Genomic DNA, 26309 nt, shown 5'->3' with positions numbered 1-26309 from the left:
CAGTGTGGGGCTCGATCCCAGGACCCTGGGATCATGACCTGGGCTGAAGGCAGAAGTTTAACTGACTGAGCCACCCAGGCATCCCTAAAAGAGGTTCTTCAAAGAGAAGGAAAATTATATAGGCAAGAAATTCAGATTTATACAAAGAGAAGAAGAGCATAATAGAAGGAATAAGTGAAGATAAAGTAAAAACCAACAGCAGTTATTTAAAGCAGTAACAACAATATATTTGACGATTGTAACTTATAGATACATGAAATGAATAACAGCTATGACACAAGGGACGGGAGGGAGAAATTAGGAATACTTTGTTATTATAAGGTACTTGTACTGCCAGTGAGGTGGTGTAGTGTTGTTTGAAAGTGAACACGAATTAGTTGTAAATATGTATTTCAAACTCTAGGGAAACCACTCAAAACAATTTAAAAAGATGTATAATTGATATGCTAAGAAAAGATATGCTAAGAGAAAGTGAAATGATATAAAATGTTCACTTAAAATCAGAAAAGGCAGAAAGAGAGTGAAAGACAAAACCAAGAAAAAAAAGGGAAACAAATAGAAGATAGTAAGAAATATGATAGATATTAATTCAACTATATCGATAATCACTTTAGATGTCAATAGTTCAAGTAAACCACTTAGACTGAGATCATTAGAATGGATTAAAAAACTACACCCAATTATATGTTGCCCACAAGAACTGCACTTCATATGTAAGGACACATAGAGATTACAAGTAAAGGGACAGAAAGGTTCACCATGTCAATGCTAATCAACAGAAAGCAAGAGCAGCTGTGCTTCAAACAGAGGAGACTTCGGAGTAAGAGAAATTATCAGGGATGATTGGGGCATTACAGAACGATAAATTCTCCAAGAAGACCACAATCCTTAACATGCACATGCCTAACATCACAGTGTCAAGATATGTGGGGTGAAAACCAGCAGAACTGCAAGGAGAAATCGATAATGCACTTTTATAGTTGGAAACTTTAGCACCCTTCTATGAGAAATGGACAGATCCAGCAAGCAGAAAATCAGTAAGGACATAGCTGAACTAAAAAACACCATCAGTCAACTAGATGTAATTGATATCTGTAGACTGCTGCGTCCAGCACATATTAATCTCAAGGTCTCATGGAACACTCACCAAGACGGACCACATTCTGGACCATAAATGACACCTTAACAAATCTGAAATAACAGAAATCATACAGTGAATGCCCTCAGACTACAACAGAATAAATTGGAAATCAATAAGAAAAAGACAGGTGGAAAATCCCAGAATAAGCAGCGATGAAACAACACACTTCTAAATAATAGATCATAGAAAAAAAATCTCAAGAGAAATCTTTAAATATTTTGAACTAAATAAAAATGAAAATATGACATCAGAATTTGAGGGAAGCAGCAGAAGCAGTGCTTACAGGGCAATTTATATGCACATGTTAGAAAAAAAGAAAGATCTATAATCTAAGCTTCCACCTGAGGACTAGGTGAAAAAGAGCAAATTAATCCAAAGTAAGCAGAAGGAGAGAAATAATAAAAAATCAGAGCAGAAATCAATGAAACTGAAAATAGGAACCCAATAGAGAAAATCAATGAAACCAAAAGCTGTTTTTTCCCCCAATATTTTATTTATTTATTTGACAGAGAGAGAGAGAGAGAGAGAGAGAACGTGCGAGAGAGCACAAGCAGGGGGAGGGGCAGGACCCTGGGATCATGACCTGAGCCGAAGGGAGATGCTTAACTGACTGAGCCACCCAGGTGCCCCCAAAAGCAGGTTCTTTAAAAAGATCAATAAAAGTGATAAACTTCCAGCCAGGCTAAGAAAAAAAAATCTCAGGGGAATTTAGAGGATAATAAAGGAATGCTATGAATTCTATGCCCACAAATTTAATAACCCAAATGAAATGGACCAATTGCTTGAAAGACACAATCTGCCAAAACTCACACAAGAAGAAACAGACAATCTGAATAGACCTATATTATTAAAGAAATTAAAGTAATCAATAATCTTCCCAAGCAGAAACCACTAGGTTAAAATGGGTTTAATGGTGAATACAGCACATGTTTAAGGAAGAAATCTTACCAATTCTCTACAAAATCTTCCAGAATACAGAAGTGAAAGGAAATACTTCTTAACTTATTCAGGGAGGTCAGCACCCCCTAATACCAAAACCAGACATAGATATTATAAGAAAACTATGAACCAATAGCTCTTACAAACATAGATGTAAAGCCCCCAATAAAATATTAGCAAATTGAATCCAAAAGTTATTAAAAGAATTATACACCATAGGGGCACCTGGGTGGCTCAGTTAGTTAAGCGACTGACTGTTGATTTCAGCTCAGGTCGAGATCCTGGGGTCGAGCTCTGAGTTGGGCTTCACACTGAGCATGGAGCCTGCTTGAGATTCTCTCTCTCCCTCTGCCCCTTCTCCCCCACCCCTTTTTGCACTCGCTCTCTCTAAAAAAAGAATTATATGCCATGGCCAACACTTAAAAATCAACTAATGTGATCCATCACATCAACAGGCTACAGAGGAAAAATCACATGATCACATCAATAGATACAGAAAAAGCAGCTGACAAAAATTCAACACCAGTTCATGATAAAAAGTCTCAATTTAGATACAAACCTTACAGCTTCCCCCCCCACACACACACAAAGATAAACAAACCAGCTCAAAACAACTCTAAGGGTAACATGTATAACTATAAAACTAGAAGAAAATCTAAATGTCCTTAGGTTGGCAATGACTATTTAGATAGAACACCAAAGTCACAATCCATGAACAAAACCATTGATCAGCTGAACTTCATTAAAACTGAAAACTTCCAGGGCCACTTGGGTGGTTCCATCGGTTAAGCGTCCAACTCTTGATTTTGGCTCAGATCATGATCTCAGGTCCTGGGATCACACCCCGAATCAGTCTCCTCGCTCAGTGGGGAGTCTGCTGGAGAATCTCTCTCTTTCTCTTTGACCCCCCTCCTACCACCCCATGCTCTTTCTCTCTCTCTTAAATAAATAAATGTTTAAAAAATTGAAAAGTTCTGCTCTGCAAAAGACACTGTCAAGAGAACAGAAAGACAAGCCACAGATGGGGGGAAAATATTTGTGAAAGGCATATCTGATAAAGGACTCTTATCCCACATATACCAAGAAATCTTAAAAGTCAACAATAAGAAGATAAACAACCTTATTTAAAAATAGGCAAAAGATCTACACAGATCCCTCACCAAGAAAATACACAGATGGCAAAAAAAGTATATGAAAAGATACTCCACATTGTATGTCATTGGAGATATGCAAGTTAAAACTACAAGGAGATACCGTACAAGCCTTTTAGAATGGCCCCAATCCAAAACCCAGCCCAGTCTAGTTTTCTAGACCACAACCAACAGCACGAATCTCAAGACACAGAAGGTTACACAAGAGGGACGTACTCCCTACTGGTAACACCGATAGAGGCGGGTCTGAGCGTTCTGTAGATAATTTCAAATTGTAGTTCTATGTATTTTGCTAGAAAAAACTTACCCTATAGTAGGTAAAGTTAGTGCAAAAATATGCAGGCAAACATTTTTAAAAAGGAATACAATTTGCTTGACATTAGATTTTCCTTCTAGTTGGCTGTAAACAGAAACGATGATAGAAACTATGGAGATGGAGATATAAAAGAGGTCAAGAATACGGATATTGGTATAATAGGACGGGTGGTGAGCGATAAAACCAGATAAAATAAAGATAACATTAAACAAATGTTGTGAAGCTACTGATTATACTGAATATGAATAAAAAAAATTATTTTCTGTAATTTCCAGGGGACTGAAATAATTGGTGCCACAAACTGGTTTGTTGTTGTGACTTTCGTAAAATTAGTTTTGAAATGAGAACAGTGTTCTTTAAAGAGAGGACATAAAATTCAAATATTATTGTAACAGCTGTATCTGGATGCAAATCTCAAGATTACGTTAGCAAACGGTAAGTGAAGGAGCGGGCGAGGAACAAAGGGAAAGGGAAAGCAGGCCAAACCTCTGTTTAACTGAAAAGACGCTGTTTCAGTCTAAATTCTAACAAACTGGCTAGGGTTTTTGGTTTGGTTTGGTTTGGTTTTTGGAAAAACTTACAAGTAAATGCTGGTAAAATTAAAATATGCAGGCACACACACGTAATCTTTCCAAGTTGGGAGAGATGAAAAGAAAGCAAATTCAGGATTTATTCAAAAGATTAAAGAAAGAAAATAAAGCATTAGAAAAGGGAATTGTTGGGGTGCCTGGGTGGCTTAGTTGGTTAAGCGTCCGGGTCTTGGTTTCTGCTCAGGTCAAGATCTCAGGGTTGTGAGATCGAGCCCCATGTTGGGCTCTGTGCTGAGCGTGGAGCCTGCTTAAGATTTTCTCTCTTTCTTTCCCTCTCCCTCCGCCCCTCCCCCTGCTCTCAGACTCAATAAATAAATAAATAAATAAATAAATAAATAAATAAAATATTTTTAAAAAAGAGAGAATTGTGTTACATGAAAGGATTAAGACCAACTATATGAGTTATCAATATAAAAGTACCCTATTGAGAACCAATAACCCCTTTCCTTTCTAATTAATGTCATCACTCCCTTTAATAATGATTTACGTAACATAACTCTTTCAAGATTAAAAATGAAAACTTTACACTCTTCCCGACATGTAAGGTGAGGGAATAGGCGGTCCTGTACCCCATTTAAAGACGGAAAAAAATAGAATGCTTTGCTTTAGGTACAGAGCAGGGAATGGACGAGGCGCTCGTGACAGTCATCCATTGTTCTAGTTACGCAGCAAGCTATTCATAACATTCTCGCATGCTTAGGCATCCTCCTTAGTCTCCTGTCTCAGTACATGTCATGTGTTGTCCTGTCTCCACCTATGTGACGTGCCGGTGGAGCTGCATGTGACTGACTCCTGAGAGGGACTCACCCATATTCCCGGTCAGAAGGATCCTGGTGCATGAATCCGTATACAGCGACGTCAGAGAAATGGCAGAATGTTTTGTGAAAGGCAGCATATTTTTCAGCAGTTTTCCCTGAATAAAGCATGACAATAAATTCTATAAAACATCCATATTGGAGTTGAATTTCTCTATAAATAATCCATCTAAAAATTCTCTCTACTACTGGAATATGATTCTCTTCTTTGTCATAGAAACAAACTGAAACTATTTGTAGGGACTTATTTCCTTGAAATGAAATATTCGCAAAGATGTAACAACCATTAATTAAGAGCAACAGGCTCTGATTAGTACAGACCACCGCTGTGCTTGGGGTTGTTCTTACACTTGCTAAGACCGTTTCCATCACTTCCTCACACGTCTTTTCCAGGTACGTATTCTCCTTTCGGGCTTGCAGTGTACTTCACTTGTTTCAAACAGTAATGTTAGTGCATTTGCCTTTTCAGATGTAGCTATTGTTGAACATTGGTGCAAGATAAAGAGATTGTGAGAGATTCAAATTCCGCAGATTGTTTCTCAGTGCCTACGATAAGTCAGAACCAGGAAGGACTTCCAAAGGCACCATCTCATTTAGAGAGTAAACATCCATGCTTCGGAAGAAAGAATTTGCATCTGCTACTCGTTTCCTGAGATTTATTTACTTGGATCTAATCTTTCTTCTATTTCGCTGTTCTATTTTGGCATTGCTCCGATACCTCGATACTCTCAGGGAAGTTGTTAATAGTTTGTATTTTCAAATCAAGAGCTTCCTGCTGATAAGCTATGAGCTGCTGATAGACTTGGAAGCCTTGTCCAGCAGAGCTGTGCTGTTCCGTGATGTTGGGTCTCACCGTCTGTCATACAAAGTGGCTGCTCTTTCCTGGGTTTCCTACTTGTCTCTCAAACAATCTCATCATCACCAAGTCTACTCAAGACCTTCCTTCCATCATGTCTGTTTTCCCATTTTAAACTCCACCACCCTCTGCTCCAAGACATTTAAAACTTTCTGGTAAATAAAAGTTATGTTTTCTTTGTAAAATATTTAAGGACACACAATACAATGTAATAACTTCTTCCAATAGCTTGGATAACTAAAAATTTATAGATACTCCGCATTCGAGTGTTCTTATGTTCTTTTACTATAATACATCTTTAATATCCTCCAATATTATTTACATATCCAATGAAATATTTAGTGGCATGTAATCATATTACATGAGATTAGGGTAGCCTGACTGGCTCAGTATGTAGAGCATGTGACTCTTGATCTTGGGGTTATAAGTTCGAGCCCCACGTTGGGTGTAAAGATAACTTAAAACTTAAAAGGGAAGAAAAGAAAAGAAAGATTTGAAATAGTTAACTTCGCAGTTTTGACCTCTTGAATTACAAAGTGGCCTCCTGTAAAGTCTGAGGAGCGCTTTCAGGGGGCAGGCTGCAAAATCAGCAATTTGGCTAGAAGGTTGGAAAATACTAGAATTGCATGCTCTCTGGACCCTTAGAAGGCTAGGATTCACTCAGTACTACTTCTTATCATTCTCATTCTCTGCTGCTCCAGGTAAACAATGGGCCCCATCACCTCCAGAGTCCAAAAGCGAAGGTGTCCATCCTCATGAGCAGTGACAATGACAGGCGGCTGAGTATCAATCACATTGGTGCCTCCAGGATGTTTGTTGTCCACTGGCTGTTGGTCTCCTGCTGTGACATCGGTCTGCTCACCTACAGAAAAGCTGATGAGCTACCGTGGGTGTTTGCAATACTTGGAATTCCAAATTTTATAGAACATAAAAGAGGAGACAGGTAGGAAAATAGCAAACCAACGCATTCTTTCCCCTAGAACAAGTTTTTCAACCCCAGCAAACTTCACTCAGGTCAGAGAACAAAAAAACATTAGCAAATAGAATGCTGGATCACTGGAAAAGCCTGAAAAGTTCATTTTTGATCCTATTACAAAAGCCTCTGCCCTGTCTATAACAGCTAAAAGCCGATGTACGTCCAGCATAAGTCTTACACATCCAAAATGGCTTATGAATCTAGTATAAGTTTTAGGAAAATGGGCTGAAGACTAGAAACCTCAGTATTGCACTGGGTTTTTAAAAATCTAGAATTAGTATTTACAAATGGAAATTCTGCCTCTTAGACTACAGAATCTCATACCACCTCAACATTTAGGCACAAAAAGAATATACTGTAGGGGAGCCTGGGTGGCTCAGTAGGTTAAGCGTCCAATTCTTGACTTTGACTCAGGTCATGATCTCAGGGTCCTGGAATCAAGCCCTGCACCGGGCCCTGGGCTCAGCGTGGATTCTGCTAGTCCCTTTCCCTCTGCTCCTCCCCCAACTCATGCTCTCTCTCTCTAAAATAAATAAATAAGATCTATTTTAAAAAAGAGAATATTCTGTACATTCATTAAGAGTACTCTATAACCTAAACTCACTACTGCAAAGGAATTGTTAGAAAGAAGAGAGGTGATTTCATACTGACCTTTAATGTCACTGTCATGTATGCTCTGTTTGCTTCCCTGAATTAGGGGAGAAAAAGAGGAAGTATTTCTATGAAATTGTAAGGAAATGAGATATACTGGGTGAATAGATTCTTCAGGTGAACTTACATTTTTTTTTTAAATTTTTAAAAATTGCAGTACAGTTGACACACAGTGTTACATTGTTACTTTAGTTTTAGGTGTCCAACATGGCAACCAGGCAAGTCTTTACCTTATGTTTCGCTCACAAGTGTAGCTACCATCTGTTCCCATACAACGCCGTTCCATTACCATTTGACTATATTCTGTATGCTGTATCTTTTCTTCCTATGGCTTATTCACTGTACAACTGGAAGCCTCCTACTCCCCTTCACCCATTTTGCCATCTCCACCCCTCCCTTCTGGCAAGCCCCAGTTTGTTCTCTGTTAAATTTATATTTCTAAGCATTAGTTTTAAAGTTATTTTTGAATTAATCCATCTGAAAAATGTATTGCAGCGGGAGTCATGCTCACAAATTGGGTGTCTGTAACAGCATTCTCGCGGCTCAGGGAGGACCTAACAATGAGAGCAATCACATGTGTGGTGCGTGCCACGTTCTTAGTGTACATGGTCTCCCATCCCCCTAGCAGCCATGCGAGTTAGGCTCTGCTGTTCCCTTTTTACTGATAAACAGAAACTCAGACATTAGGTGATGTCTCTACAGCTAATCAGAAAATAAAAGAAGCACTTGGATTGAAGTGTATGTCTGTCTGACTCTTACATCCTTGTAAGTTTATTCTTTTCACGAAACTAGTGGTTCTAAAACAAGTTTTGCAGTAAAAAGTTTCCTTTCAGTAAAATCCTACTAGAGATGTAATGTGTAAAATCTGTAAAACTGGGACTGAGAACAGAGTTTGAAAACCAGTGCGTTATAAGGTATCTTGTGAAATGTGTGTGATACGTTTCAGCAAAAGAGATTGCCTAGAATTGCTTTATTATTTCAGAAAGGTAAAGGTAGCATATGTAATTTATTTTATTTAGGAGTATGTATTGATTATTCACAGATATGAAAGGCTTGAAAATATGGAAAATAACAGATGAACCCAGTGTAGACATTGTTTTTTCAAAAAACAAGTTTTTACAAGCACATGTACACACAGAATTTTCCCACCTTGACCTTCTATCAAAGGAGGGGCTCAAATGGGAAAAATCACTATTTTTGAACCAACACTGGTGTAACAGGAAGATATATTTTTTCTATTGCTTACCTTGCTACTCTGTGGACCTTTGCTAGAATCACATTGGGATGAAGAGCACACGGAGTCCTGACTTGATCTCCTACAAGGACAGGGAGGAAACCCAAGGAGGGACAGTTAAGATATTCCATCACACCTGAAGTGGGCTCTTCTCTGCTTTAATTTCAGTAGATTGCTTCTTTCATCATCTGTGGGTACTGAGCCACTTCCTTAAGACACAAATCACACCTTATATCTTGTGTTACAACATTCATCTGTCCCATATTGGTACACGCTGTTGGGGAGCCTTGGTAATTGAGATATATTGCTGCCTGGGTTGGGGAAATAAAAATTTGCCCTGTCCCAAAGCTCAGGCTAGATTTAGTCCCAGAAGTTGATACTGAAATGGCAGGAAGGGGGCTGGAGGTGGACACCCAGGAAGCCTGGCTAACTTCTCTCTATGGTATCCATTCTGGCCTGGCCATCTCAGCAGTGCTCTGCTAGAACGGGCTGGAAAGTGGCTTAGGTTCTAGTGCAGGAGTCAATATGGAACAAGTCTTCAAAAATGGGGAAGGTGCTATATGCTGGCTCACTGCTGCTTTTGATTTCTTCCCAGAGATATGTATACTGTTACGTGTTGCCTGAAAATCAGCACTCTCAAGCATATCTACAGAGGAAAAAATAGCTTTTCCTAAATATTTAAAAAACAATGCCCTGCTCCCTCAGAAATGGATGGAGACGGCTCAGTTTTAGTAGATGCCATGTGACACGGGTCTTTCACATTCTGCCTCATGTCAGCGCTCATAGAATTAGATTTTGGCCGCAGTGTGGTCAAGTAAGTATTTTCTATCTCTTCTACTGGTGTAGAGATTGTTGTAAGGCTGACGTGGTAAGGGAAATTAGAACCCCACCCAGCAAATCAGATCCCTGGGGACCACCCACCTACAAAAGACGGCACCAGGGAAGAAAGCTTAAGCCAAACAGTACGCCGAGCTTGTCTTCCCTTAGCGGTACCTTCCTCAGTGCGGGGATAAACAGAACTCTTTTACACCGTCCACAGACGTCCCAGTCACTACTTCCAGATCAGTAAGTACTGAGTTACCTTGCACATTCAGGGGTTCGGAAGAGGAACAGTATGTTGTTAATTCTAAAGCGTTTGGGATCCAAACCAGGGTCCACAGTGAAGCAGTCTTCAGGTCTGTACCTGGAAGTAAACACCATTCGCATAATCAGCACTTACGGGTCAGGGAACTTGCGTCACTTATACCACACGCCCGTGCGGAGGTAATCGACTCCTGCAATGTCGATATCACTGAACACGAAGAGAAAACCCGGAGGCGTAGAGTTGGAACCTATCTTCCTGAATAACAACATGACCGTTTAGTGTTTAGAAGTCTTTTAATCCAAAATGACATGAAATAAAAACAAACAAACAAATGTCTTTCAGTCCAATTAGCTGGTCTAGTTATACTTGTGGGTCAGGGTGCACTTACATGTAACCTCCTGGAAGTCTTGAAAGCTTAAAGAACAGAATTCTAGTGGAGTGACAAATCTGAATAAAACAGGGCGCCTAACCTAAAGGAGCTTAGAATGAGTGAAGACAAGCAAGTATTTCAGGGATTACACCACCCTAGGTGCTCATCTCCCGTGGACCCAGCTTCCAGTGAACCATACACCTTACTGGGCTGGTTCCTGGGAGCTCAGCGATGGTCCCTACACCGTCTAGACTGGTACTTCATGCTTGGCTCCTGAACTCACACTTAACATTCTTTACTGAAAATAGATCTTGTAGCAAAACGTTCCTTTCCCTTTGGTGGAAATCGCCTCTGCTGATTTGGACTGAAGAGTGACGGAGGAAGAGACAGGGGAGTGGGGCAAGCTCTGAAGAAGGGCCTGCGAGCTTGTTGACGTGTACAGCTCAAACTGTTTGGATATTTCTGTTCCATGGATGAGCTGAATGGCTGGTAATGAGAAAGAACAATTTCCAGTTTGGACCCAAAAAACGCACGAGGCTTTGACCAGCAAGAGAAGTCTCTCTCTCCCGAGTGGTGAAGGAACCTTAGGCAAGTTTGAGGTAGAGGTAGAGACGGCTTCCACCGTCACTATGGAAACCACCTTCAACTTCGGAGCCTTTTTACGCTGGGCCCAAGTTCCGTTAGACGGTTCTGTACTAAACTGTTTGTTTTGCAAAATACTGAAGTGATTGTAAGTCAGTTATTCTTGTGGAACCCTGTTCTCACGGGCAGGGAATGCGATGTGTGGCTCACTAGGCTGTTATCTTCTCTAACTGCGTGTTGGGTTTGCATCTCTTGGCAAAATGCGGAGCATCTCCGGCTTCGAGTCGGGAACATGCTCAGGGGAGCTTCCCTCGTCATGCTGTGGCGGCAGGACTACGGCCTTTGCCTGTCTATCTGCTTTCCCTTCATAGTGAGTCATGTACGAGCTGACACAGTGTGAGAACTGCTTTAATAAGACGGTAAAGAACTGCACAGTGCCTATTGACATGGGCATCGAGTGACAAGTATACAGTCGTGAGAAAGTCCAAGGACAAGGGTTGAAAGGGAGGAATGGAAGGACGACAAGAATTCTAGGGGCAGGGCCCAAGAGAACATGGGGCTGAGGTACAAAAGGAGGAGCCTGCAGAAAGAGATGATTCGAGGAGAATCAATCCAGGGTCCAAGGAAGAAAGGAGTATGTCCCCTCAAAAGTGGGTTAAACTTGGGGCGCCTGGGTGGCACAGCGGTTAAGCGTCTGCCTTCAGCTCAGGGCATGATCCCAGCAATCTGGGTTCGAGCCCCACATCAGGCTCCTCCGCTATGAGCCTGCTTCTTCCTCTCCCACTCCCCCTGCTTGTGTTCCCTCTCTCGCTGGCTGTCTCTATCTCTGTTGAATAAATAAATAAAATCTTAAAAAAAAAAAAGTGGGTTAAAGTGGAAAGAGGCCTGGAGTCCAGGAGGACCAAGAGTATGTGAGGCACGGTAACTCAAGAGACAGAGATGTCTTCTGCATTTCCCTCTTTTCCTTTGTCCTTTCTGACTCTCTTCTCCCCCTTTTCTACCTCTTTCCTTCCTCTGAATGCTTAGATAGACTTGATTTTTATTCATTCATTAAGGTTCTTGACCATCTTGTACCTCAAAGTACAATATTACAAATTCCCTTCACATAGGATGTTCACATATGGCCCTTGCTTATAGCCCAGTTACACAACTGGGGAGAGCTTATTACTTATGACCATCCATAGCGAAAAATACAATGTTACATTACTTCCTTTACAACCAATGGTAAGAACGCTTAGAAATGGATAGCATGGGCGCTCTTGGGTGGCTCAGTCAGTTAAGCATCAGACTCTTGATTTCAGCTCACATCATGATCTCGGGGTTGTGAGACTGAGCCCCGAGTCCGGCTTCAACCTCTGTGGGGAGTCTGCTTGAGATTCCCTCTCTCCTCTCCCTCTGCCCCTCTCCATGCCCATGTACACACACAGTCTCTCTCTCTCTCAAACAAGAAGGAGGAGGAGAAGGAGGACGAGGAGGAGGAGGAGGAGGAGGAGGAGGAGGAGGAGGAGGAGGAGGAGGAGGAGGAGGAGGAGGAAGAGGAATGAATAGCAGGAAGTGGTAAAGCTTTTGGTCATGGTACTGGGTAAATCTAATCGGTTGAGACTGATTTATTTAATTGCATATGCCAGCCCCTTGTTAGCACTGAACGTGTTGCAGTGGTGAATAAAAAGGAAAACCTGCCTAGAATGCCACTTACCATTCGACGTGGGTGACTGAGTAGGTGGTGGTGTCACTGGGAATACAGGAAGAGGAGATACATGGGGGAGGGGTAGACTGGGACAAAGCTTTGGGCTTTACGGGTGTTGTTGGTGACCCAGATGGTAATAGGCAGATATGTGTGTTTAAAGCTCTAGGGAGATTAGTGTTTAAAACATCTATTTTAACTTTTTGCTGAGGTTATAAATTTGGACAAGATCCCACATGAAAGCATGTACTAGAGGAGTGAAAGTCAAGGCACTTGGGAATATGAATACTTAAGGTTCACCGTATTCCTATTATTCTGGGATTTGGACATCAGAACACCAATGGTATGCCACTGTTACTTATTGTCTTTAAAAAAAAGTATTGAATGTTGCTTTGGCTCAATTGTAGTACAACTTTTATATTGTTTAAGAAAAAGATGCAACTTACAGTTCTTTGACGGTAAAGTTTACAAAATTCCATAAGATAATCACACCATTTAAGGTTCCAGCAGCTATCAAATTATATCCTTCTACTTGCAGTAAATCAATACAGTTCACTTCCACACTGATGGCAGGACTCTGAAGAAGGAAGGGAGCAGACTCGTGGACCTCGCGAACACAGCATCTAACCACAGTACAAGTGCTATGTGTACACTTTATTGTTCTATCATTAAAACCAAAGTCTTATTATGATTTTTTAAAGTTACTTAAATTTACTATTACTAATTGCTATGAAATTTAGTAAAATAGAGTTAGTTTTGCATTAAAGTTTTTCAACTTGTTGAATTCACTAAAACAACAAAATACACCCTTCCATCTACCGGCTCCTTCCTCTCAGCCTTGACTTATTCTTCCTGGACCAACCAACCGTGAGATCACCTTGCCATCCTTCTTTTCCCTTCAAACTTCTTGAAAATCTACATCGGCTGATTCTCCTTCTTGATCTCCTTTTTACTCACTGTTTGGCTTCCGCTCCATAGTACAGAATGAAAAGTTTTTCTTTCACATTTATTTATTTGAGAGAGAGAGAGAGTGAGAGTGAGAGCACTCGAGCAGAGGGAAGGGCGGTGGGAGAGGGAGAGAGAGAATCCTCAAGCAGACTCCCCGCTGAGCGCAGAGCCTGACACAGGGCTCGATCCCAGCATCCTGAGCCAAAACCAAGAGTCCAACGACGTCCAACCAACTAAGCCACCTAGGATCCCCCATGAAAAAGGAATTTCCTTCCTTTTCTCCCTTTTCCTTTCCTTCCAGGACCCTGGGATCATGACCTGAGCTGAAGGCAGATGCTTAACTGACTGAGTCACTCAGGCATCCCAACAAACTCTTAACTATAGAGAAAAAACTGCTGGTTACTAGAGGAGGGGGGGCATGGATGAAACAGGTGTTGGGGATTAAGGAGGGCACTTGTCGTGATGAGCACTGGGTGATGCAGGGAAGTGTTGAATCACTATATTGTACACCTGAAACTAATATAATACTGTATGTTAACTCCACTGGAATTAAAATTTTAAAAAGGATGAGATCATGCCATTTGAGAAAACATTCATGGACCTAGAGGGTATTATGCTAAGTGAAATAAGTCAGACTGAGAAAGACAAATACTATATGATTCCACTCATAAGTGGAATCTAAAAAAACAAACAAAAGGCAGAATTGAACCTATTACTACAAAGAGCGAACTGATGTTTGCCAGAGGGGATGGGTTGGGCAAAGGGGTGAAGGAGAGAGGGAGACACAGGCCTCCAGTTATGGAAGGAGTAAGTCATGGGAATAAAAGGCACAGCATAAGGAGCAGAGTCAATGACATTGTGATAGCGGCGTGTCAGGCTAGAGAGTAGCTACACCTGCAGTGAACACGGCATAATGTATAAACTTGTCAAATCACTAAGTTGTACACCTGAAACTAATGTAACGTTGTGTGTCAACTGTACGCAAATTAAAAAAGATTACAAGTGTATTATTCTTGTCACTCCCAACTGCTTACTCCTTCCTGAAACTTCTTACTCTCTTGACATCTTTGACACCAGACTCCTAATTTTGTTTGTGTATGACCTTTCCTTTTCTGCTTCCTACTTGATACCCTCTTAATCTGCCAGTCTGTTAGTTATTAACATGCTGAGGCCTTACCTCTACCCCGTTTGCTTTGTCTTTTTTCCAACTCCTTTTGGGCAGTCTTGTCCCCTGTGTTTTAATAATCATCCCAGTCTCAATGTCCTAATAATCTAGTCATTCCCTCCCATAAGCTTCAGGGTTGTATATTTAGTTACTTAGAAATTTTTTACAGGTATCTCAAACTTAACATGTATAACTTCTTGCCTCCTTCAAGCACGTTATTTCATTCTATTCTATAGCTCACTGGTAGCACCACGTCCCAGCCCACCGTTCAGGGTAGCTCCGTGTTGTCCTTGATTTCCTCCTCTCAGATCTGTCCTCTCTCAACTGCATGACATCAATCCCTAATTAATGAAGCCCAAGTTCTGCCACTTTGCCACCTAAATATTGTTTGAAATCTCTTCTTCCACCATCTTCACTGTCATGGCCTTATGTCCTTCAGCTCAAACAGTGGATTATTGCCTGATCTTCTGCCTGCAATTCTGTCCCATTCCAAACTGTCATCGAAGCAGCGTCATTGGTGCCACCCACAACACAGCCTGATCAGGCCATTTCTCATTAAAGCCCCTTCCTCGTTTTTCCTTCCTTCTACGAGATGCAAGTGCCATAACACCGTGAGCACGATCCAGCCCCTACCTCTCTGTCCATCTCCATCTTCCTTTCCTCCCTGTCCTCTGACAGCCACACTGACATACCTGCAGTTATCCCTCGCAAACCATGCCATTTCTCACCTTTGTGACATTTTCCATTTTACCCCCTCCACTTGGCATTCACTTTGTCTTCTCCGTTCCCCCTAGAAACTTCCTATCTGGGCCAAGCTGAGTCTTGGTCATTCTTTCCAACCGAATCAGCAATTAGGCCCTCGCCTGGCCCAACCCTCCAAGCTCCTGCCCTGCTGCCATAGTAGGACGGGTACCCTACCTCAGTAATCTTTGCGTTCCCGGGGCTAAGAACCACGCAGGCTGCAGAGCGGTGTTCAACCAACAGAGCTTCATAAATGGGAGAGTCTTAAGAGAATTTTTTTTTCCCCGAAGTGACTTTTACAAATTTTCCATCTATAATTTTAAAATATGTTGCAAAAAGGAAGTGCTATAAATGCTAATTATCATACATACACAATGTAAGGGTCAAAACTCAAAGACAATTTACATTTTTATTATGATCCTAAAAGGCACTTTCATTTATTACTTCAATAATTTATTACAGAAGTTTCCCCCGCCTTTTTTCCCAAAGTGAGCCCTTTTCATTTCACATGTAATACCTTGCCAGCTGCATCAGATCTGGCTCACTGTGCGTTAAGCATCATCCTGGCTTTATTAGCTCCTCACAAGGAACATCAAACCAAACCGAGTGCTTCCAGTTGTGTGGAGTTGGACGAAATGGCCTAGAATGACTGTTTAAGGAGATGGGTTCTGCTCTTGCAACTTTGGCACACATGAGGCGATGACGGTCACTGTGGATTTTCATTTCAAATCTTTTAGCAACCAATGAAACCTACTTTTGATTTAAATTAACTATGAATGGAATTGGAACTGCAGTGCTAAACTAACATTTAAATTTGAGGGACAATAATACAATATCTCCCCATAGTATGATAAAATAATACTTTCCAGTGTCGCCTGGGTGGCTCAGTAGGTTAAGCAACTGACTCTTTGTTTTGGCCCAGGTCATGACCTCAGGGTTGTGAGCTGGAGCCCCCGGTCAGGCTCTGGGCTCAGCACGGAATCTGCTTGAGATTCTCTCCTTCTGCCCCTCCCCTCACTCTTGCGCTCTCTCTCTCTCCCCCTCTCTAAAATAAATATAATCTTTAAAAAGAACAGTTGCCAAAATTCTTTGAAGCAAGTTATATTATTCTCTCTTAAATTACATTTTCTTCACTAATGACAGGTGAAAAACAAGACTTTCTTTAATTGCTCCCTCTAGAATTTGTGGTGTCTTGCATTCTTTAGTTTCTGACTACTTATCCTTGTAAAAACTGAAAAGTGTAAATGGTTTGAGCTAATATTGGAGTAAGCAAATAAAGTGGATAAAGTCTCCAAAAAAAAAAAGAAAAGTCAGTCGACCTACATTTTTATGGGAACAAAGAGGGCAGTCTCCTTATTTCTCTGTTCTTCAGCCTGAAACATGCCCCCCACTTTACCCCTCAGCTGTGAACACATGCTCCTGTGACACTGAGTAGATATAAGCACCTCATGAAAAAATCTTACAGGTTTTAAAACAATTTATCTTTTTTTTTTTTTTAAAGAAAGACAACCAGTCATTTTGTGAATCCTGATGGAAGTACATGGTGGCATGTACGGAGTCTTATTAAAATAAAATCAAACTCATGCAGTGAAACCAGGCTAGAGGAAGTACACACAGAATTCCTTCAATCACACCAGGGGGATGCAATCAGCAAAATACAGAAAGTGTGAAACCATGGCACCAACTCTCCAGTGTTTTCAATAAATAAACTGCAAGGGAAAAAGAAATGAAAGATATTTATAGATTAAAAGAGATTTAAGACACTTTCCACTAAATGCCACAAAGAGACCTCGTTCGGATCCTTGTAAACTCTAAAAATATATGAGGCAATCTTGGAAATCTGAACACTGTGTGATGATATCAAGGACTTCTTAAAGTTATTTTAGAAAAAAATCTTTAAAAATAATGGTGTCGTGACATTTTTTTTGAGTCATTATCACGTAGAGATACATACTGAAGTATTTAGGGGTGAAATGGTACAATATCTGGGATTTGCTTCAAAGTAATTCTTTTGTGGTGGTCGTGGGAAATGGTAGGAATAAAAAGGAGTAAGTTCAGCCATGCACACATAATTTCTGAAGCTGCGTGCTAGTACTGTATAAGTTCAATGCGTTATTTTCTCTACCCTTGTATAATTTCCCATAATAAAGAGGAATAAAATATCAAGAAATGAAACTTACGTGAACACTTTGAGAAAAGTTTTTCTCCACCAGTTCAACATCTGGGAAAGGAATACGCATGCTCCTGTGTTTCGGAGCTGTCTTCAGATGCACGGCGTGATTCCCGTCTTGTAGGAAAGGCACGACGTTGGGCAGCTCCCATATCACCGCGAGACACGCATCCTCTTCCTTACCCTTCAGTAGAAATACAGTGAGTACGCGAAAAAATTCAATTAACTATTTTATTTTGAGCTGTTTTAAAGATACAGAGAAAAATAGAAAATACAATGATGCACTGACCACCTGGGTGTCAAGGTGGTGGATACATCATTATCAAATTATCATTGTCATTATCAAATCTTAAGCCCCGTCTAGCCCTCTTTAATATAGCTCCTGTTTCTTATTCCTTCCTAGAGGTCATTAGTAACCCGAATATGGTGTTGGTTATGAAAATCTTAATATTTCCACATAAACTTACACATGTATTCTACATATGTGTGTATCATATATTATTATACGTATATATGTGTCTATTGTACATATGTAATGCCCTTGCGTTCAGGGTTTTTTTTGTTTTTGTTTTGTTTTGTTTTGTTTTGTTTTAGGAGGGTAGGGGCAGAGGGAGGGAGAGAGAGAATCTCAAGCAGGTTCCATGCCCAGCACAGAGCCTGACACGGAGCTCGATCCCACAACCCTGAGATCATGACCTGAGCCAAAACCAACAGTCGGCCGTTTAACTGACTGAGCCACCCAGGCGCCCTGCTTTTTAGGCTTTTTACCTTTTTATAAATTATAAACTGTATGATTCTTTAACTTTCTTGTTTCCCTTAATATTATATTTTTGAGATTTATACAAGTTATTACATGGAAGTCTAGTTCATTTATTTTTAACTCCTGTATAGGATTGTAAGACTTTGTTGTACAGTGTATTCCAGTCTTCTGCTAGGGTGTTCAGGTTGCTGCCAATTTTTCACTGCCTGTTTTTAGGGACAGGCGCCGTAGTTTCTGTGGCATAGGCCTGGATGGAATTATTAAATTGTAAGATATGCAATTATTGACTTGATTAGATGTTCCCAGTGGTTCTTCAAAGTAGTGTTACCCATTTCTACCCTCATGAGAGTTACATAAGAGTTTTCCTTTCTCCACATTCTCTCCAACACTTGGTTTAAATGGATTTTTTTTTTTTTTGGTTTATGATGGGTTTAAAATGGGATATTTTAAAATAAAATTTTAAATGTATTGATTATATTAGTCACATTTTCCTAATTTAGTGAGCTTAAAATTTTTTCATGTGTTTGTGAGCCATTTTGGGTTTTCTCACCTGTCCTTTGTCCATTTTCCTCTTGGGCTGTTTTTCTTCTGGATTTGTGGGATTTCTTTAGCAATTCTGTTTCCTAATACTTTCTCATTTACCTGGGACACAGTATGTTACCTCTTTCCACAGTGTGTGACTTACGTTTTCATTGTTTTTTAAGACATTTATTTTTATTGAATGTAATAAAGAGATTTTTATGATATCTTAACTTGTGAATATGGTGTATCTTTCCATATTTTCAGATTGTTTATGTTCTTTAGGAATTTTTTTCACAAAATTTTTGCATATTTTTTGTTAAATTTATTTTAGGTATTTTATAATTTTGTTTGCTCTTATAATGTGATCATCCTGTTTTCTAATTGTTATTATTGTTGAGATGCTATTAATTTTTGAATTTTTAATTTTTGTATGAGGATAAAAGTCAAAATTTTAAGGTTGGTTATTTTGCTAGTAGAGCACAGATCTTTTAGGATGAGAGCAGCTGTGGTAAAGTGGAGAGAATATTGGTCTAGACATGAAGACAACACATTTCCAGTCTCAGTTCTAGCAAGAGCCTGAGGAAAGTATCTTCCTTCCTTTGGGCCTTATTTTCCTTATTTGTAAAATGAGGACTTCATTGAGTGGATGGATAAAAGTTCTTTCTTTTTTCAAAAGCATTATGTTTCTAGGTGATCTAAGGTCTCTGTTATCTCCTATCTGTGTTAGTTTAAAAGCACTGGCCAGCGGTCCTCCTACCTGCTAGGTGGGTCTTTGGTTAGTTTGTGCCACTTTGGGAGCAGAAGGAAGTTCATCGATGTCTAGGAAGTGGTCAGACATTGACGTGTTGAGTAATAGCTTAGTTGAGCTCATGTGCCCCCTGATGGACACAGTGGCTCGCAATCTTTCTGAATCCATGCAGCAGTAAAATTAAACAACAACAACAACAACAACCGAACTTTGGAATATTGACTTAGAGGTATAACATTTAATTTTACCAAGAGAGGAGATGGGGGAGAAGGGGACTGGAAACTCTGCTATCATCATTTTATGACAAGAAAGGCTATAGTTTAATACCAACAAGTAGGAAAGATACAATCTTTAAATATAAAAAGCAACATTAGTTTCATGAAAAATTGCTCTTATTTTTTTCATTTCATCCCTAAGTGCTGAAACTTTTTATCTGAGGTTGGTATTGGTAGATAGGCCATCAGGAATTGGTGCTCCTGGAAAATCGCAGTTCACATGGTGCTATGAACATGTATTATGTTAATCGCCTTGTAAGGGAAGGTCTTTTGCTTTAAGGGATTCACAAATAGGGCTACAGGAGTAAACACATAAAGTTACGTGGATGGAAGGACAGGTAAAGGGAAGTAAGAGGGTCTTCAGAATTTGAACTATTTTGGTGTTAATTACTCGAAATCTCTGAACTCCCGCACCACTCTGTTCATGATATTACAACAATAATAACTCACCAATCTATGTTTTTTTCCCAAAGATTTTATGTATTTTAGAGAAAGAGAATGTGTGCTCACAAGTGGGGGGAGGGGCAGAGAGAATCTCAAGCAGACTCCCCGCTGAGTGTGGAGCCCGTCGTGGGGCTTGATCTCATGACCTTAGATCATGAGCCGAAATCATGAGTCCAATGCTCAACTGACTGAGCCCAGGCACCCCAATCTATGGTTTTTATCAACAAGGGTTTGGGGGCAAATTTATCCCAAATTTATAAAAATTTTTATACAGGCAAGATGTAATTCTGTCTCCTTAAAGCTGAGATTGTGAAATGACTATTGTTTCCTTCTCTTGTGGTCAGACATTGCACTGACAGCCTAGTCAGTTCATTACCTGCCTTCGTATGACATGGCAAGAAGGCCAGGCCTGAAGAAACTCATCCAGTGACAGTTGTGACAGGACGAGGCAGTGACACAAGCACATTTTTGAGAGTTGGGAAAATAAAACCAAGAATGTAAGTGCAAGAGAGACATTACAGCTCAAGCTATTAAGGGCTGGTCTGAAGATGTTAAGAATACAGACATAGACCGTACGGGGGTTTCCCCTGAGTGCATCACTCCGTAGCTGAGTTCCCTGAGTACCAGAATATGACTACTGAAGCAGTTTTTGCTTATTTGTTTTTTTAATGCTGCTGAGAGTCTGAGAAGATAGAGGTTTGGTACATCTTTTTTGCACTCAACTCCCAGCTCTGACTCCAGGAACAATTTCTGGAGGCAAGAAGAGAATGAAGTTTGGCATTTGGGGAAAGAAAGTCATTATGGCGTTGTTACCCTTTGGGCTGAACAAAAGCCTGGGGCCCAGAGTGGGAGAGAGTCCAAGTACAGTAAGATCTGAACATGATGATTACTCCACAAATACGTTTAAATCCCCAGAAGGAGGTGGGTCCAGGGGACAAGGTGAAGTATGACATATACCCTAGTGTTCTTTGCCACCAAGGAGTTGAGGAGTAGCTGAACAGCTGGGCGGAGCCTTCCTTACTTCTGAAATTGGGAGAGAGAATGGGAAGCAGGTGGTCTTCCTGCTGTGGTCTCTACCGGGGGAGTGCTGTGGGAGCTGTAAACACCCACCCCTCAGGAACAGCATGGCTGCACACCTCACCCTCTCAGGACTGCCAACTCTTGCGCTTTTCTAGTAGCCAAATCCTAGTGAGCAGAAAAAGAAATGTAGCTAAGAGGGGCTAGTATCCAGAGAGAAGAACTACAGACAAAACATGCAGAACAGATCCCTGGCCAGGCTGCTGGGAGGGTGTTAACCTGAGCAACACTGAAGAGTCCTCAAGGAAGTTCAAAACAGAAACGACAACAAAACATGGCCTTCAAATCTAAGAATTTGCTTGGTGAACTGAAGGGGAATTAATTTCCCTTTGAGACTTAATCTAATAGCTTAGCAATAGAGAAAAATATTTCAAAACAGTCAGCATGATTAAAAAGAAAAACAAAGAAAAATATAAGAAATTGAGAGGATAGAGTCAGAAGACCCAATCTGCAAATAGTATGATTCCTGAATTAGAAAAAGAAACAGATGTGGAAAAGATGTTTAATAAACAAATAATATTACAAAAACATTTCCTACGCTGGAAGAAATATCTAGGACTGCAGATTAAAAAGTCTTCTGTGGAATTGGTGAGAAAACATATGCATGTAGGCAGAGCCTTTAAGCTTCTGGGACAAAGATAACATCTAAGTTTGCAGAGAAAGCAAGTAAGTTATGGAGGAAAAAAAATCAGACCAGCACTGGACTGCTCACTGGCAACATTGTTACTATTATATCTATTGTAATTCCAGTTTGAATTTCTTTGATTACTAATGAGGTTTAGCAACTTTGCATATGTTTATTGGCTATTTGGGTTTGTTGTTTTATGAAATGCCTATCTTTTTTCATTTTCTATTGAACTATTTACCTTATTTATTATCTAAGAACCCAGGATACTAATCCAGTTGGTTATTATATGTTGCAAATCTCTTCTTTAACTCTACTCTTGGCTTTTAATTCTAATTATGATGACTTCTGATGAAAAGTTATTAGTTTAGTGTAACCAAATATATCCATTTTTTTAAATAATTAGTGATTTTTGAGTCTTATTTAAGATATCTTTTTCTCCTGAGTTCATAAAAGACAATGTCCTATATTGACTGCTAAACCTGTATTGTTTTGTCTTTTCATTAATATTTTCAAGTCATTAATCCACAAGGAATAGTCTTAGGAGAAAAAAATTATAGTTTTTTTCCCATATGGATGTCTAGTTGCTCCAAAACATTGTATTGAAAAATATATTCTTGCCACACAAATCTGCTGTGCCCTTTCTGTCGTATATGGACCTGTTTTTGTTCCGTTGCTGTACTTATCTCTGTGCCCAAACCTTCTTGTCTAGTTTTCTCGTGCACTTAATTATCCTGACCCTGGTCTGAGGGGAATGTGCCTCTCTTCAGAATGGATTTGTATTTGTTTCTGCCAGATGCCTGCGAAACTACCAGTTTTAGACCTCCTTAAATCAAGTCCATAGCTGAGACCTCCTTGACCTCCTAACCACTGCCGATCTAGCCTGCAAATGCCTATGAGATCCTACTTGTCACAGGGACAGCGTTTTGTCTCATCTTGCTTTGTTTTCCTACTCTTCTCCCTTCTTCCCTGCTTGGCTCAGTGTGAGGGCAGCTTTTCCTGCCTTGCCGTTGGAGGCTGGTTTCTTTCTTTCTGGTTTACCTTTATGATGATAGTGTAACTTTTGAGTCCCAGCATATTATAGACATGGTATTAAATTCTTTGCCTTAGGCAGGCCCTGGGACTTGACTTCTTTGTCCCTCCTAACGAGGTGAGCCTCCAAAATTGAACTCTTATTTGCTTTGGAAAATGCCCTTAGGAGAAAAACAATGGTGTTTCAGTTCTTCATTTACCGCTTTCATGCTCCACTTTCACTAAATTTTCGGTCTGCTATTTCATTACTAATATTGTCAGCTCTTTAATGTTAGTCGAGAGATTCAGTAACTGTTTTATCCAGAACTTTTCATTGTTTTCAGTGGAGGGTGGGTCTGAATAATCTAGTTTCTAAATACCTTATTTTCCATAGACTCTTGGGATTTGGAAGAACACCTAGCACACGTGGAGCGCACAAAGTGACTTCTGAAGTGTTGAATTTCACTGGAAACCAGTGGAAAATGAAATCTCTCCTGACTCTGCTTCGGCTGGGCACCGCCCACCACAGTCAATTCACGGAGCTCTCTGCGCAAGTGTTTGTAACACTTGTAATAGGTAGATCAAGACCAATCCTTCCTGTTAAATTGTAAGTTCCATGACAAAAGGGAAGATATCTTTCTGGTCCATGAGACACATTTCCTAAATGCTCTTCGAAAAAAGAATGAGTGAATGAAAGTACTTTCATTGAACAACATGCAGGTTAGGAGAGATGAGCCCCACTCAGTTGAAAATCCACATACAACTTCTGACTCCTGCAAACCTTAATTATTAATAGCCTGGTTGACTGGAAGCCTTACTGATTACATAAACAGATGACTAACACAGACTCTGTATGTTATATGTATTATAAGCTGTAGTCTTACAATAAAGTAGGCTAGAGAAAAGAAAATGTTATCAAGAAAATGATAAGGAAGAGAAAATACATTTGTAGTACTGTACTGTAAAAAAAATCTGCATATAAGTGGGCCCATGCAGTTCAAACCCATGTTGTTGAAGGGTCAACAGTATTCTAGAAAATAAGTATATAAATCAAACCATATCTTATTTTTAATAGGCAAGTAATAACAATAAGTAATAATAAAAAGCATTAACCATAAATAATAAGGAAGTGTGCATTCGACGGTATGCTTATTGTAAAGCTCTTCCCTCCAATATTAATAAAAATTCTCTAAAATTTCCCAGACATTGGGGCACCCGGGTGACTCAGTCTGTTAAACGTCTGTCCTTGGCTCAGATCATGATCTCAGGGTCCTGGGATCCAGCCCCACGTCGGGCTCCCTGCTCAGCAGGGAGGCTGCTTCTTCTTCTCCCTCCGTGCTCTCTCACTCTCTTGCTCCCAAATAAATAAATAAAATCTTTAAAAAAACACACAAAAAAAAACCCTTCCCAAACATTTCCTGTTGTATATTTTATAAAAGGTTTCCTATATTTCTTCACTCTCTCAATCCTTGTGAGCCCCTGCTCAGGGCGGAGCAGGAACACAAGCACAAATAAGAGAGATTTTCAGGCTTCCTCAAGCTCAGTCCACGGATTTTGGAGACATGGAGAACCAGAATAACCAAAATGACAAATGCTGCAGTAAAACCAAAACCAATTTTGATGTGGGAACAGCACCAGGCTATTTTTTTGCCGTTGTTAAAAAAGGAGTGTTTGTAAGACATCGTCTGTTAGGAAAAGCATACTGACAGTCAACTGCATTCCCTTAAAGAAGGGAAATCAGTCCGCTGTTGTGCTGTAAAGCATATTACTAAGACATTCCTATGCTGCTATTCGGATTGCTCAGACCACATGGGAAGAGTATATTCAATCAGGGATGTTTTTCATTCCTTTTTTCTAGCAGAAAGGCCATCAGTCACCTTAATCAATGCTGAAATTTCATGATTGCTAACCTAATTTAAGATTTTTTTTTTCTGCTCTCAGCTTTCAGAAGGGGAATAATAAAGTCAACGAGTCCTTGAGTTCTAGGCAGAGAGAGATCCACTCAGTAGCCAGGATAAATGATCTAGCCTTCATTTTAAATATGAAGTAGGCATTAGCATTCTTCGGTGGTAATAGACTCACAGAAAAAAATAAATGAGCCTACCTCAATCCTCCCGAAATGGCCCTGAGCAGATTGCATCATTAACCTTAAAGTAAACAAAGCAATTTTGGTGACAAACTGAAAAAGTGACTTGAGCGTCCCTGAATGCATTATGCGTTCTAAGGACAGAGAGAAATCACTGCTCCCCTTCAGAGAGGCTGCTGGGGAGCAGCTCTGCCAGTGGAGTATCCCCACATGAGAGTATACAGCATGTCGGGGGGGGGGGAACCTGTGGGTGTTTCACCTTTCTGATACCCGCTCCAGGGGGTCCTGACTGATCCTTTGGCAAACGCTGGTGGGTGAGAAGCTGTCCCTGAGCAGCTGTTCTTTCTGCTCTCGTCTTGGACCTGGGCAAGGATGGTCTGAGTTAGGAGCCTCCTAGGAAGACTGGTGGAGAAATGCTATTCTCAGCTGACTGGCAGAAGAGTGAGATGGGGACCATCCAGTACTCCACTGACGTTCCCAAGAAAGCGCATAGAGCACAGATACAGAACAGGGATTGCACACCTGGACCATCTTGATCTTCCCGTTGCGCTCCAAGGCGAGGATCAAATACTGGTGTTTTTCCTGGGCTTTCAGGAAAATCAGGCGTCGCAGCCAGTGCTCTTCCTCCTTCCAGTCTTTCCCTTCCGGCAACACTTTCACCTCCTGCCCACTGCCAAAGTCCCAGATTTTAATTGTTCCTGAGCACACAAGAAAAAGACTATGTAGGTACAAGTAATTTATAGAAAGCTTGGCTTTTATCTCAGACAAAAATTGATCTAATTGAAAGCTTTCTGCCAACAATTTATCGTATATTTATTTCCTGCTAAGACTGATGTGTGAGTCTCCTTAGTCTTGCTGTGCACAGAATACATTTCTGTATGCCTTCGTTTGTCACAGGCTGATAAAATTAACAGGACTAGGCAACGTCTTGAAATTTGTGACAGTTTTCTTGAAACACTCGGACTCTCCTAGCTGAGCTTTCTGGCTGAAATGGATCTTTTCTGCCCTTATTCTTCCAAACCCTCCAGTTTGCTAAATACTCCCCAGTATCTTTCTATTTACCTAATATCATGCCACAATAGTCATTCATAGTAAAAGATCAATCCAATGACATCACATTTCCTAAGGTGTTGATGTGTTTGAAGGCTTTTGCCCCTATTGGGTAATAAAACATTAAAGAGAATTCCAGCACATAGGAATCTATCAAGCTTTGAGTTGTTTTGTCAGTTACATGGGAAGGACATGCAACAGCGGTGTTGAGTTTCTTCTTACATTTGAAATCATACTTTGTTTACAGTTAACTTGGGTCATTTGATTTAAGGGAGCTTGATGAAGGGGCCAGGAGATG

The 26309-nt window shown here is 40.4% G+C and overlaps 1 protein-coding gene across 1 annotated transcript in view; it reads right to left on the bottom strand.

The window, feature by feature from the left end:
• The window catches only part of WDR64 (WD repeat domain 64), a 115413-nt gene that overhangs the window by 16747 nt on the left and 72357 nt on the right, over positions 1-26309 (bottom strand). The window contains exons 14-21 of the mRNA XM_057315483.1: positions 25484-25659; positions 17424-17597; positions 12836-12966; positions 9751-9852; positions 8682-8751; positions 7436-7472; positions 6531-6670; positions 4945-5050 (exon numbers count right to left, since the gene is read on the bottom strand). Coding sequence (XP_057171466.1) covers positions 4945-5050; positions 6531-6670; positions 7436-7472; positions 8682-8751; positions 9751-9852; positions 12836-12966; positions 17424-17597; positions 25484-25659 — 936 coding nt within the window. The remainder of the gene's footprint in view (positions 1-4944; positions 5051-6530; positions 6671-7435; positions 7473-8681; positions 8752-9750; positions 9853-12835; positions 12967-17423; positions 17598-25483; positions 25660-26309) is intronic.

This window comes from Ursus arctos, unplaced genomic scaffold, assembly GCF_023065955.2.
Source record: "Ursus arctos isolate Adak ecotype North America unplaced genomic scaffold, UrsArc2.0 scaffold_2, whole genome shotgun sequence".
NCBI lineage: Eukaryota > Metazoa > Chordata > Mammalia > Carnivora > Ursidae > Ursus > Ursus arctos.
This window is presented reverse-complemented; position numbering and strand designations above follow the sequence as displayed.